Raw genomic sequence first — 15,627 nt, 5'->3', positions numbered from 1 at the left:
CGCGCGTGTGTGCGTGCGTGCGTGCGTGTGTGTGTGTGTGTGTGTGTGTGTGTGTCAAGCTCCGCCCCCTTAGCACCCTCATCAGAGACAATAAATGCTTGACCTTCAGTTCAGATCAAACACACAACTCACAGTGAGGGAGGACAGACTGTCTTTCCACAGCTACAGGAGGCTCTATCTTCACTGTCTTACACACCTCCTCCACCAGGGGGCGAAAGGCACTAAGAAGGCAACAGTGCCTGGATCCTTCGATGTGCATAACACTTTGACCCGAAAGTTAGTGCGTGTTGTGATCTTGGTGAAAACGGGGTCGTAAAGGAGGTAAAACTGTCTCATAAAGGAGGTGAAAACGTCTCATAATGGAGGTAAAAACAATGGAGTCTGTACGGCTGAAGATAAATGAACACATGACGTCAGTGGGAGAGGAGATATTGTGTGTTTTGAACAAACAGCAGCGTGCTGATGTTTGTTGTGTGAAGCTTGTCAGAGTGTTTGTGTTGGAGCGCCTCAGTGCGGCTGCAGAGTTCATGTGCCACCTCTTCCAGAGAGAGATAGAGACACTACACAACACCGAACTACACACTGCAGGTATGTGTGTTACATACACAACATCAAAATACACACTGCAGGTATGTATGACACAGCGTTTGCATGGTGAGGTGTTGTTAGGTTGTAGATCTGTTTTTGGGGATCATTGCTTGTAGATCAATATAGACCGGTGTTACGGTTTGACTGCCTCCGATTTGACTGGCCTCCTGCGCGTCCCCGACGGCAGATGTTGTTTGAGGAAGTGGGTGGAGCTCACTTCGTCAAAGCTTAACGTTGTTTATATCAATGAATAAAGCATTACATCCATCCCATTGTTTGTGGAATCTTACTTGTATGAAACAGTAAAGACATGCAGCCATAAAAAACAGTGAGAATAATGAAGAAAAAGAAAATCTACAAAAACATCTAAAAGTGTCGAGTGGGATTCGATCCCACCTCCACAGTTGACAAAAATCCGTAATCCTGCGCCTAACCTGTCACGCTATGGAACACTAGAAAGTACCATAGGAAAAGATGTATATACTCTAGTGTGTGTCCAGATGTGAACTGACGCAACATGAACTAGATGGTTCAACTGAATCAACTGGCTTCTCATATAAGCGCTCCGTTCACATGATAGTTTAATAGCTGTAGAAACAAGTCAATGATGTTGGTAGTCACACCATGAATCGCAAACTCTTGTGTAAAGTCTGACAAGTGCATAATAGCCTGAGAATATTAATAATCTTAGTTATTTTTGAATTACAAAGGCTGCTGTGCACTGCAGAGCGTAGAACAGCACCACCTGCTGTAGGTCCTATGTTAAGACAGCAGCACCATCAGTTCTAGTAGATTCATTATATTATATCACATCACAATGCATTTATCTAATCAATATCAAGCCCATTAACCTGGACTCTACACACCTCTTCAGTTGTGCATTAATGCCATTTTCAAACCACTCTATTACATGGCCACAACTTTGTGTGCGAAAATGTCATATGACCATGACCGTTTTATTTTATTGATTTAACCAGTAAAATCACATTGAGACCATAGTCTCTTTTACGAGTGTGGACTGGCCAAAATAGCTAAATAGCACAATCAAAATCAGCTATTCAACAAGCATGTACAGTGTACACATACAAGGAGACAGTCTTCAAACATTGTTCTCTTTCAGTAGGCTACACAACAATCAAATGGAAGAAACCAAAAAAGAAACCTGAGTGCCACACAGGCTGTATATGGGACAAGTGCATGGAAGCATATTGCACATAACTGAATATTGCACATTTCAGTAGACCATGCAGATTGTGCTAGCACCATTACTACATGGCCATTTAACAAACAATTTATCAGCACTCAGCTTGTTTAGTGGCTGAATTAAGTAGTAGCCGTGGAAACCAACGGAGCAGGAGGCTCCTGTTGTTGTAGCGTGAGGCTGCTTGATGTACAAGTGGGATCAGCACAGCTGAATGGATAGAGAGGCTGCTTGCTTGGGTCGCAGTAGGAACTAGTTTCAATTCTTGCCTTTGGCTGTGTTTTTGTGTTCCATGAGCAAGACCTTAACACATCCAACCCTTGATGTTTGGTGCCAAGCAGGGCACTGGGGGGTACCATTTTTATAGTCTTCGGCATGACTGATGATGGATTGAATCCTGACATGACCTCCCAATGTCAGGGCAGACACTCTAGAAAGGAAAAGAACATAATAAGGGTATTATTATTACAAGGGCAAATGAGTGCAAAGAAAAACAACTGAGTGCTCCAAATGATCCAGGTAAACATCAAACCTGTAGCATCTGTATGCACGATGAGGTGGTGAGGCTAGCTGGTGGCCTCCTCCTCACTCCTCCTCCTCCTCCACTCCTCCACACTACTCCTCCTCCTCCACTCCTCCTCCTCCTCCACTCCTCCACTCCTCCTCCTCACCATCAGGACAGATGATGATGAGGTGAGGACTGAGGCTAGCTGGTGGCCTCAACATCATCTGTCCTGCAAGCAGGACAGAAGAAATCCTCTGCAGTGGGAGGATTGGCTACGCAGCCCATGTGGAACCAAAAAGCACATGTTGTGCATTCAATCTGAAAGAAATCATGAACTTCATTTAACAAAACATTATCACAACACAGTTAAAATGGAAAGACCTTTTCATAAAAGTATGTTTTTGAAATGTAACGCATGTTTCCATGAAAGATTATGTGCTCCCCATGTAAAACATTCAAAATCCTCATACCCAATCACTGTGTTCTCCTTCCTCTCCTCCTCCTTCCTTCTCCCCACAGCCACGGCACATCTCTGACATGTCATCTATTGAAGAAATGTCTATTTAATACAGTACATTTAATTGTTTGGTTAGGCTGATACAAAGTGGCATTGCAGCCTACCAGAGCTGTTTAAGAGAAATTATCCAATTTCCCTCCTCATGCGGTTGACTCCCAGGCTGTCTGTTGGGAAGGTTAGTGTCTCGGTGTTTCCCTTCAATATGAGTTCTGCTGCCTTGAACAAAGAACGTACAGGTGAATCTATCCCAATAAGGTTACTTTTTGGTATTTAGATGTGTTGTTCTTGAGCACAAGTTCTAAGCATGTTTAGATAGTAGGTTGTGTAGACAGATAGGGTTGATGTTGATTACCAGCTACAGTTTCTTTTAACTACATTGTTCTCTTTAACTACTACAGTATATTATATGTTTGTTGACTATAGGGTTCATGTACACAAGTTTCTCTGGGTGAGAGCATCTGCTAAATGCCTAAATTGGAAATGGTAAGCTTACTTTGCATACCAGTACCCCACAGGAGGATGTGTCAAGCTGGGCAGGATGTTGGGGGGTTGTACATGTCCAACGTGATATATTGCCCCTTTTCTGCCTCATGAAGACTCTAAAGCATGAGGATAAATCAAAATCATCATGTGTTGATCTACTTTTCACATATTTGTTTTGCAACTAAATCCATATCACCGGAAAAAAAAAATACCTACATGAGCAAGCCATTCCTAGCATTTAGAATCATTTCTTTAAATACACATAAGAAGTGTTGGATTTGCTTACCTGGTGGAATCCTGGCACATTTTTATTTGTGTTTTAGATGCCCCAAAAGGGTCATAAAAAATGACCTTGTTGGCCTTTGGATACATCACCTTTAAGAACAAATAGGATTAAGGTTGTGTCATGTAGCCTACGCAAAGCTGAAGTGGTGGTAAATATAATGCTGTGTATTTGGACAAAATACATACAACTAGGGTCCAGTGACCATTCAAGCCAACGGCTCCCACAATGGTGTCGAAATCCATCACCTCCACCTGCATATAATCATTCCATGTGTTAAGTTAAGCCTATAAGCATTAAGCGTAACTATGGTGATCCTTACCTTTTTTAGAATATTTTTCTTTTTTCCTAAATAAATCTCGGTCATGGTAAAGGAATCCACCATGAGGCTACCATGAGTGGCAGTGGTGAGCCTATAAATGTAGGCATTCAGGACCTGCACATATAAAAAATTACTTGGGCCAACTCCAATCGTTCATTATACTGTATTTCATGAGGCAACAGCTGAGGTCTTTGAATTAAAATGAAGCGAGTTATACCTCACTCTCCAACCACTGGAGAAGTCGAAGCCTCTTTACTTCCATTGTGAACAGATGTACGAGGCTATTTTTGCCCAAATGATCTCTCCGTTTTTGGACCATATGTCATCAATGACTGGAAATACACAGAATTTCAGTCATTTGTACAGAGCAGAATCTGACAACAGAATTTTTTATGTCACATACTGGAAGGTAAATACCGCTGGTCTGGATGGGGCAAGGCAGGACTGGGGCCTCAGAGGAGTGGATGGTCGGAAGGAGGTGGTGTGGTGAGGGGACTGGTGAGGGAGCAGAGGGAGCAGGGGAAGGGGATTTGGCACGAAGGGAAGGTGAAGGTGAACGGGTAGAAGGGGAACACGAAGCCAGAGGAAAAGGGCAACCAAGCTTCTGCAGCTTGGCTGGAATCCTTTCCTCTGGCTCAATGTATTGTGTTATCTGGTCAAAGTTGGCAACTCTGGTGCCCAGTTTGTGGACCAGGGTAACACACTTCCATTCAATTGAGCTTATTTTCAGAGGACCCAGCATGTCACTCTCCATCTTCCCTCCCTTGCGCTGCTCCTGCCGTATGTTTTTCACAAGTACCAAATCCCCAACCCTGAAAAGGTCATCCACACCATGCAAAAGTTTCCTCTTACGGATCTTGTCCTGGGACTTTTGCATGTTGTGGATGACCTTTTCATACACCTCCCCCTGCTCCTTCAGTCCCTCACTCACCACCTCCTTCTCAGCCACTCCTTCCACCCTCTCATGAGTTATCTGAAAGTACAGAAATGCAAGTGTTCATTACAATTTATTAAGTTAGGCAAATGATGACCACCACATCTAACCACCTGCAAGAATTAGAGCCTCTAACCTCAAATGTGTCACCTGGCCACCTGGGACGGGTATCTTGCCTCCCTCCCAAACATAAGCCGATATGGGCTGAACTGTGTGGTTAGTTGCTTTTTGGTTCTTAGCCCAAACATACAGGCTTTAATTTTCTTGTCTCACTGCGTGGGGTGTTCAGCACTGAGCTTGTTGAGTGACCTGAAAATGTCATATCATGTATAGGACATTTTACATTGCTAATTAACATCTGTAGATTGATTTACCTGCATATTTTCACCAAATTTAACTTGCCTTAGGATGGTGCTATTAATTTTTTCGACCAGCCCATTGGTCTGGGGGTGGTAGGGGGCACAATAGCTCCTTTGAATGCCCAATGCGTCACATAGCCCCTCGTTGAGCTTTAATTGCATGATTGTTGGGAAAACAAAGTGAGAAGCATAGTAATGTCATACTAGGAAAAAAATAAAATAATAATAATACATTAAATTCTTTAAAAAAATATTATACTGTACCTTATGATTTTTGAATTCTGTCCCATTATCTGTCAGCAGTCTCTGAGGCACACCAAATGTATATATAAAATCGAGTACACATTCAGTGACCTCCTCTGCTTTTTTACTCTTAAGAGGGTAGGCCTCTGCCCACTTTGTGAAATAATCCATAATCACACACACATATAGATTACCTCCCTCTGTTTTTGTGAGCTTTAGCAGGTCCATGCCGACCAGCTCAAATGGTTCTGCCACCTGAAACACATGTTTTCATGAATATGAGGTTATCTTTTTTGGGTGTTGACATGAGCACTTAGTATAACAAAATATAGCACATCTATTGGATTGTACTGGCTCTTTTCCTTTAAATTAGATCGTTTCCTCTGGCACTGTGGGCACTGCCTAATCTGAAGGAAGAGAGAGCACAGAATCATTGTATGCATGAAGTTCAGAAATCAAATTATTCACTAAAGTGAAGCAGGGACTGTAGCAAATATGAGTTGACTTTAATTCCCTACCCATCTTGCAATGTCCGCTTGCATCCCAGGCCAGAAATAGCGAGCGATAATGGCATGGTGGGTTTTTTCGACACCACAGTGGGCCCCAATATCGCTGCTGTGAAACTCCTGGAAGATATCTGAAGCCTGTTCCTTTGTGGTTATCACCTTGGCCCAGTGCTGCTGATTCAACACCCTCCTCCTGCACAGGTAGTACAGCTCTCCATCTGGTCAGAGGGTAAAGCTCATGAGTTGAAGAGAACACATTGAATAAGGCTGGGGTTGATATTGTATATTGTACACAATTGCTTACCATGAACTTTATATGTTGTGGCTCTTCTGGTCAGGGAGGCCCTCTCCTGCTTGGTAGCTCCCAAGGGATACTCATTGTTCACCAATAGGTCAATGAGCTCCTTGACCTTTACTTGGTCGAATGTACACATAATGTCTATACTAAATCTACCTAAACTATCTCTATCCCTAACTATCCCTATACTGACTATATCGATTTCTATCTAACTACTATCTCTAACTCTCTATCTCTAACTACCTAGGCTAATACTAAATGATTTACTGATTTTACTAATTACTAATACTTACTACTACTACTTACTTGCTTACTTACTCTGTCCAATATATGGGTCAATCTCTGGGTCAATCTCTATATATGTGTATTTCTTTTCAAATGTCAGTTTGTCACTGCTTCTACTACTACTCCACACCTGTGTCCTCAGTTAACCTTCTTTTTATAAACTCACTAATTCATTAGGCACACCTCTTCAAACCAGAATACAAATTGACCAATCATATGGCAACACAGGTGGCCATATGGTCATAATGGTCATGGTCATGACATTTGCACACACAAAGTTGTGGCCATGTAATAGTAGAAAATAGCATTCATGCACAACTGAAGAGGTGTGTAGAGTCCAGGTTAATGGGCTTGATATTGATTAAATAAATGCATTGTGATATAATATAATGAATCTACTAGAACTGATGGTGCTGCTGTCTTAACATAGGACCTACAGCAGGTGGTGCTGTTCTACGCTCTGCAGTGCACAGCAGCCTTAGTAGTTCAAAGATAACTAAGATTATTAATATTCTCAGGCTATTATGCACTTGTCAGACTTTACACAAGAGTTTGCGATTCATGGTGTGACTACCAACATCATTGACTTGTTTCTACAGCTATTAAACTATCATGTGAACGGAGCGCTTATATCAGTCAATATTATCTGCTTATATGAGAAGCCAGTTGATTCAGTTGAACCATCTAGTTCATGTTGCGTCAGTTCACATCTGGACACACACTAGAGTATATACGTCTTTTCCTATGGTACTTTCTAGTGTTCCATAGCGTGACAGGTTAGGCGCAGGATTACGGATTTTTGTCAACTGTGGAGGTGGGATCGAATCCCACTCGACACTTTTAGATGTTTTTGTAGATTTTCTTTTTCTTCATTATTCTCACTGTTTTTTATGGCTGCATGTCTTTACTGTTTCATACAAGTAAGATTCCACAAACAATGGGATGGATGTAATGCTTTATTCATTGATATAAACAACGCAGGAGGCCAGTCAAACCGGAGGCAGTCAAACCGTAACACCGGCGAGTAGGCTCCGTTTCGATGACTGAGATTAACTCCTCGTCCCACTGCTGTGTGACACACACACACACACACACACACACACACACACACACACACACACACACACACACACACACACACACACACACACACACACACAAACACCAGAGTTATGGAATCCAATTGATGTAAATATGTCTCCACGATGGAGAATCTTAATCCATGTGGTCACATGAAGTCAGAGATCATCATTGGAGCCACACTGTTCCCATGTGAATCCTGAGATCTACATGATTCTCACTGTTCTATTCTAGCAGCTGCGTTTCCTTTTTGCATATCGTTGCTGTCGGGCAGAAACCGGTTTCTTTTACAATATTGTATCTCCCTATTTTAACTCCGTTTTTTGGGGGTAAATGAATGCCCTAATTCATCATACTACAGTGTCACACAAAAGTAGCAAAGAATGCCGATCTGCTATTTCTGAATTTGAATCCTGAAAAGTTACAGTTTGGACATGATAGATTTCCACTGCACAGCAACAATATTAGTATACATACTTATAAAGTTTCTCTAGTCCTTATTCATGTCACAGCAAAGTTCTTATTATGAAAGTCCTTATTTATATCACATCAAAGTCCTTATTATTAAAGTGCATATTTTATTCCTTCATTCCAGACCAGTGTGTGGAGTCCAGTCTGCAGGTGAAGATCAGTTCTCCAGCCAGGACTGTTTCTATTAAACAGGAACCTGAAGACCACCTGGATATCAGTACGTTTTAAGGACTCTCTCTTTATTTATTTTATTGGTGAAAGTGGGCCGGTACTTAGGGTGTAAAGACTTTTTCGATTTTAAGCATTAACAATGCGACTATATCGATTCTTTGACCTCTGCATCTTTCTAAATTTACCATGAATAGGACGATGGTTTGGTTGTAAAAGTATTAATGGGTTCACTGAAGCCGTGCAGTTAATTCTACTTCAGTATTAACTAATCAGCTGCAGAAGACTCACTGATCTAACATTTACAAGTATTTACTTTAAAGATAATAGGGACTGCCTCTCATTCACCTCTCATTCAGCTTGTCTCGCATCTTCTATAATAGCTGCAATGTAAACAAACAACGGCCACTATTTGCAGTACAGATTGCAGTCAGCGCACCATTACATTACATTACATTACAGTCATTTAGCAGACGCTTTTATCCAAAGCGACTTACAATAAGTGCATTCAACATAGGTAGGGAACGAAACTACTAATCACCAGAAGCATTAAGTGCATTCTCTTCTAAAACAAGCAACCAAGAGTATACCTAGCGCTAAAGTAAAAGTGCAATATATCAGCTACCTAATTTCATAAACAGATGAGACAAAATAGGAAAATCAAATGAGCAAGAGCTAAAACAAATACGTGTATCGAATAAACAAGATCCAATAAAACAATAAAACAAGAGTTTGTACAACCAATGATTTGCAAGATGTGGGCAAAGAGTAATCTTGTTGATACTTTTTCCAGCCACAACTGGTCACTGAGGTACTGCAGTGGAGGTCAAACCTTTTACAGAGTCTCATTGTATCTTTTTCCTAGACTTACTGCATGTACTTGTGTGTAAAGAGGAGATTTCACCTGAAGAGGAGCGGAGCCCCAATCTGGTTCAGGAGGAACCAGAATCTCCACAGATTAAAGAAGAACAGGAGGAGTTACTTGAAAGACCAGAAGAGGCTGGTGGGTCAACATGACATTACTAGCAGAGAAAAGTGAAAACTAGCCGCCATTAATTCCGAAACACCGGGACTCACAAATCACTTAAATTTTTTTTTTTTTAAATAGCTAAATTAGTTGATCTACAAGCTCACAACGCATCACAAGGCGACACATTTTGACTATGCAGGATAGAGGCAATTATTCTAGCACTTAGCATACCTAGTGACTGAAAAGTAAAGTAGGCAGGGAATCATTTACTTACATAGGAGCCACACAGTGGAATGACCTCGAAAACAGTGTCAAACTGACAACAAATCTGAGGACTTTTAAATACAAAACTAAATCATGTCTATTAGAAAAGGTTCCCCTATAGAGGGTCATTAGACTAGGAAAGATAAGGTAGCACTTGTTTGTGTACTGTGTATGTTACTTGTGTTCCTGTATTGTTTGTATGTAAGTACAGTGAATGTTACTTGTGTTTTGTATTGTTGTGTAATGTGTACTGTGTCTGTACTGTGTATGTCACTTGTGTCTATGTAGCGTTACGTTAGTTACATGTGTTGTATTGTAAAGTATTTTTAACGTATTGATTGTTAATTGTAAGAGGACCTCAACGGAAATAAGTCTCAGGACTTTCTTGTGTTATCCTCGAACTGCGGTGACCATGTGGTGATGGCTTTTCAAATAAATCAAATCAAATCAAAAATCAAAGACTGCACCTTTCAACTGAACAGAACATGGTAAACATCTATAGTTTGATTTGATTACATGGTATATGTAAGGTAAAAGTTCTTTCTACTGGTTATTTCCACAGAGCACCACAGGGAGAGGTCTACAGTACCTAGAGAGATTGCTTCCCAAACATCTTCAACATTTCCAGAGGAACGGCGAGAGACGGACGAGGGACGTGGAATGTTTGATGCAACGATGCAACCTGTTGTAAAGTTGTACAGGATAGGTATATTCTGTTTTATTTTCTTTACAACATGTAGTAAAGTTGTACGGTTGACGCATTGTGAGCTTGTAGATCTAGCATTTTCGGCGCACGACCCCGTCGTACGACAAAGTATACATTTGGCTTTGACATGTAACTGCCATCACACAGTTTGTGTACAATATAAGAAGCAAGGCAGAAACGTGTTTTAACAAAAGTACAAAAAGGTTTTATTTAATTAACAGGTTATTTCATTCATAGGGTCTCATCAATATCATTATCAATACTAGAAAATGTGCTCCTTGGAGCACAAGTCTCCGCCAGCAAATATTGGAATTTATTCCAAGATAGGAACTTTGATGATAGTGTGTACGTCAGATGGCACATTGACTGCATTACCGTGGATTGCCTTGAACTTGTTGGCAACTTGTTGGATGAAGGCAATACGTTGACTTACCAACCTTTCCTCTAACGGGTGAAAATCCTGCAGTTCTCGGGGTATGGCATCCAGTAATAAGTTGTTAGCCCAAGCCTGTGGAGGGGAGTTTCCCCATTTTAAAGGAGCGATGACATGTGTGACAGATCCAAGTGTTGTTTTGCTTGATTGCAGTTGGGTCTTTGTCCAGGAGACTTACAGTATCTATTGTTGCTGTGTACTTTGCAGGTTTTAACTTTACCACTGTTTATCTGTAGAGCATTCGTTCACAGGAGAAACAGACATAGTTGGGTCCACTTTCTGACATCTTCTTTAAGAATGCGGCACCAGCTTCATCAGTTTGAACGTCTTCTTGTTCTTTAGGTGATCTGTAGCATCTCTTCTTATTGGTGTAATCTGCTCGTTGATGTTGTCTTTCATCTATTGAATACTGTGACCAGTGCCTTCTTTTCCTTTCGATGTTCTTTACAGACTCTTGTACTCTTTCTTCCAGAGAATGTAGCAATCTTTGCTGTGTCATGTTGTCAGCATTTGTGGCTCGTCTTTGTTTTTTGTCATTTAGGGATTCAAGTGGTCTTTGTCTCTGTTTCTTAGCTTTGGCCTTTTGCTGTCGGCATTGCACCTTTGCTTCTTCATGAGGTTTCAGACGATAATTTCCTGCTTCTTCAGTTTGCGTAATGAGAGTTAGTTGCATTGTGTGATCTCAGCTGTAATCTCAGTTTGTACTGAAAAGTCCTGTTCCTGACTGTTCCTGAGCACAAGTCTCCGCCAGCAGCAGGATTTTTGGTAAGGAATTTATTCCAAGATTGGAACTTTTTCTGCTAATACCTCCTACTAAATGTTAGCTTGGCTGATGGGGCTGATGGCACTGATGTCACTTCGGAACACGCACCGCAGTGTTCCGAAGTGATTCACCTAAACATATTGTCACGTGTCACGTGAAGCTTGACCAATGTTAGCTTGGCTAGGGGGGGGGGGGGGGGGGGGACACAGCGAAAATCAAATGAAAACATACTCTCCACCATGCCTTCGGCCTGGCGGAGACAGAAAAGAGAATGCATCCAATGGGATGAGTAATAACAACAGTGGGTTAACAATAAAATATACTGGGCATATATGGGCCAGTGCTGGGGGAAGGGGAAGATGGGCAGGGTGACCGGCCCAGGGTAGTGGCACCCCAATAGATCACAGCAAACCAAAGCAAAATAAACAAAATGAATTAAACAATAGCAAACACCACATAAAAGGGGCATTACCACAACCATTAGGCGGCCGTCACCTGTTCCCAATGTGGATCCCCAGCACCAGGCCTGTAATGGAAATGGTCATTAATAACCCACAGTGAAATAATATGAAGCACTCTCTCTTTATTTATTTTATTGGTGAAAGTGGGCCGGTACTGAGGGTGTAAAGTCCGATATGAATCAGGTGATCGATTTAAGCGTTAACAATGTGACTACATCAATGCATGGACCCCTGCATCTATCTAAATGTAGCATGAATAGGACGATGGTTCCGTTGTAAAGTTATTAATGGGTTCACTGAAGCTGTGCCGTTAACTCTACTTCAGTATTAACTAACCAGCTGCAGAAGACTCACTGATGTAATATTTACCAGTAATTACTTTCAAAATAATAGGGACTGCCTCTCATTCACCTCTCATTCAGCTTGTCTTGCATCTTCTATGAGAGCTGCAATGCAAACAAACAAACAACGGCCACTATTTTCAGCACAGAGCGTAGTCAGCGTACCATCAAATTTAAATGTTGGAAGATGTGTGCAAAGAGTAATCTTGTTGGTAGTTTTTACAGCCAAAACTGGTCACTGAGGTACTGCAGTGGAGGTACAAGATTCAAAACTTTTATAGAGTTTCATTGAATATTTTTCCTAGACTTCCTGCATGTACCTGTGTGTAAAGAGGAGGTTTCACCTGAAGAGGAGCGGAGCCCCAATCTGGTCCAGGAGGAACCAGAACTTCCACAGATTAAAGAAGAACAGGAGGAGCTACTTCAAAGACCAGAAGAGGCTGGTGGGTCAGCGTTACTAGCAGTGAAAAACGAAGATTATGATGAAAACAGAGAGACAGAGCCGGTAGCCAGCACCTCAACTGAACACATGAAAACACAAGCTGATGTAGAGGACTGTGGAACATCACAACCAACTAGTGATGACCAGCTCCTCTCTTCACACTTTTCTGAATCAGACACTGAAGACAGTGATGAGTGTGAGGAGACTAGGGGAGATCAGTCAGCTTTAAACACACTGAAATCATGCAAGACACAAACAGAGCGTGCCAAAATATTTAATCAAAAGGTACATCTGATTAACACAGGGGAAAAGCCCTTTACTTGTAAGGTTTGTGGTAAAGGCTGTGCTCGGAACAGTAATCTAAAAACACACATGAAGACTCATACAGGTGAAAAGCCCTTTTCCTGTTCAGTTTGTGGTAAAGGCTTTGCTCAAAAGGGTGAACTAAAAATACACATGATGACTCATACAGGCGAAAAGCCCCTTTCTTGTACAGTTTGTGGTAAAGGCTTTGCTACAAAGTCTCATCTAAAAATACACATGAGGACTCATACAGGTGAAAAACCCTTTTTTTGTGCAGTTTGTGGTAAAAGCTTTGCTGAAAGGGGTAATCTAAAAATACACATGAGGACTCATACAGGCGAAAAGCCCTTTTCTTGTACAGTTTGTGGTAAAGGCTGTGCTCACAAGGGCTATCTAAAAATACACATGAGGACTCATACAGGCGAAAAGCCCTTTTCTTGTACAGTTTGTGGTAAAGGCTTTGCTACAAAGGCTCATCTACAATTACACATGAGGACTCATACAGGCGAAAAGCCCTTTTCTTGTTCAGTATGTGGTAAAGGCTGTGTTAGCACAAGTGATCTAAAAAAGCACATGATGACACATACAGGCGAAAAGCCCTTTTCCTGTAAAGTGTGTGGTAAAGGCTGCGTTCAAAAGGGTGCTCTAAAAAGACACATGAGGACTCATACAGGGGCCTCTAGCCTTTAGTTTAAGATAGTCACATGGACACATATGATCATTCAGTAAACAATCTGACAATCAACATGACTGAAGAAAATAAACATTAATAGTTTCTTGTGATGGATTTTTATTTCATCTTGTGTATGGATCTTATTTTCTATTCAACATGATGGAATTTCATTTTTTGTTGTTGTAGTTTTTTACATTTATTTATCTTATAGCATTATTCCCTCCAGCTCATTTACTTATTCAGTTACTGGTAGTACAATATGAGCATCACTGTGTCTGTCCACATTTGTCAGGATTTAGCAAGTCATATTCATTCATATTCATGCAATAATTATGTTCATTGATATGCAGTAAATAACAGTGCAGTAAAATGCTGACAAATTGTGTAACTGTTCACTGTGTGTTGACATGTGTATTGTTTAGATTGTTACACTATCAGATCCCCTTTTATCCCTTGGGGAAAATTATTATGTTTTTGTTTTATTTTGTTTAATAAAGGTTTCACCACTACAGTTCCTCCACGTGTGCTATATATCATTCAAATATTCAACTTCTTGTTTAAGCCCAGAATGACAAGGATATCCACAGGTTCTGTAGAAATGTGTAGCAATAGTAGAAATAATAGGTGTTAAATGCAATGATTCTTTTTAAGAAAAACACTTTCAATGAGGCGTTGTGAGCTTGTAGATATTTCCAATGTTCACTATTAAATAGTGTTTCAAAGATTTTGTTCATGATGGATTCTTTTGTATGTCTGAGACACCATGTGTATCTCTTCGGTCTCAGCTGAAAATGTTTGAGAACCAATGTCCTAGTGGTCTATTCTATCACAGTAATATAAATGTTACAGTACAAGAACCAATGTCCTAGTGGTCTGTTCTATCACAGTAATATATATGTTACAGTACAAGTGAGAAACCAGTAAAAGTGAGAAAAAGAGAACCGCAGGCGTCCGTTTTAATGACACTAGATTGGCTATTTCTGTTAATGTGTCCATGTTGGTTAAGTATTTTTGCTTAAATCATGAAGGTATTATTAAAGCATCTGCCCTGTGCCAAAATACAATGGTATATATTTTGAACTGGAAACACGTCTCTGCTCCTCTTTTAAACCTGACATTTGGTATTCTGAACTGTGAATGTTGTGGTATTCTCTGGGTGAAACTCCCAGGGTGGCGTAGTCTGGTATTCTGTTCCGGACCTCGGTGCCCTGGTCACATAATACTTTGTACAATCCAGTCGATTAAATGCCCCTTACATGTCAAGTGTAATGGACACAGGTAGGAATGACCTCCTGTGTCTCCCAGTGGTACATGTTGGCGTTATGAGTCTCTCACTGAACGTGCTCCTTCTATAGTGCATTTGTAATACATGCGATGATAAATAGCAACGAGAAATCAGTTGTTGAAATAAAGCAGTGAAGTACAAATAAGTAATAAGCAATTAGAATCAAGAATCTTTATTTGTCACACTCATACATGGTACAAGTTTATTTTTTATTTTTTTATTTAACCTTTATTTAACCTGAGAAAATCACATTGAGACTAGTGTCTCTTTTACAAGTGTGCACTGGCCAAGAGAAGAGGCAAATACAATGTTACACAGCTCTGCCAGTAACGACAATACAGGACATAACAAAACAAAGACAAACATGACATCCATAATACCAAAGACCTACTACCAATAGCACCAAATACAGACTATTAAAAGGCTAATAACAACAATACATCATAAAACGAATAAACTAATATAAGACTAAGATCACAGCATTTGCTACTCGTCAAAGCAGGAGCAATGGCTGGAGAGTGTGCCCATGGCAATCCTCTTAAAAGACACTAGGGGGATCAGTGAAGCCAATTTTAATCTGGTCTGTAGATCGTTCCACGACCAGGGCCCAAAAAACGCAAGTTTTTTTTTCCCTGCCTCAGATTTAGTAGTGGGTACGACATAGCGCATCAAGGCATTTGATCTGAGGTTGAGCGAATTTTGGACAAGATTACATTTTGAACAAATATACGAGGGGGAATTTC

The 15,627-nt window shown here is 40.7% G+C and overlaps 1 protein-coding gene across 1 annotated transcript; it reads left to right on the top strand.

Annotated features, from left to right (window-relative positions):
- Window positions 1-374: 374 nt before the first annotated feature.
- LOC311062608 (uncharacterized protein) lies at window positions 375-14,398 on the top strand (the record flags this gene model as incomplete). The annotated part of the gene is made up of 6 exons (XM_084081775.1): window positions 375-588; window positions 8,200-8,292; window positions 9,109-9,246; window positions 10,040-10,183; window positions 12,487-12,624; window positions 14,385-14,398. 6 exons carry the CDS (start codon window positions 375-377, stop codon window positions 14,396-14,398), a joined length of 741 nt encoding a protein of 246 aa, XP_083937901.1.
- Window positions 14,399-15,627: the final 1,229 nt, after the last annotated feature.

Source organism: Gymnoscopelus microlampas (assembly GCF_963454915.1).
Source record: "Gymnoscopelus microlampas genome assembly, chromosome: 16".
Taxonomy (NCBI): Eukaryota; Metazoa; Chordata; class Actinopteri; order Myctophiformes; family Myctophidae; genus Gymnoscopelus; species Gymnoscopelus microlampas.
Note: the sequence above shows the minus strand (reverse complement) of the source record. Positions and strands in the feature narration are given on the sequence as shown.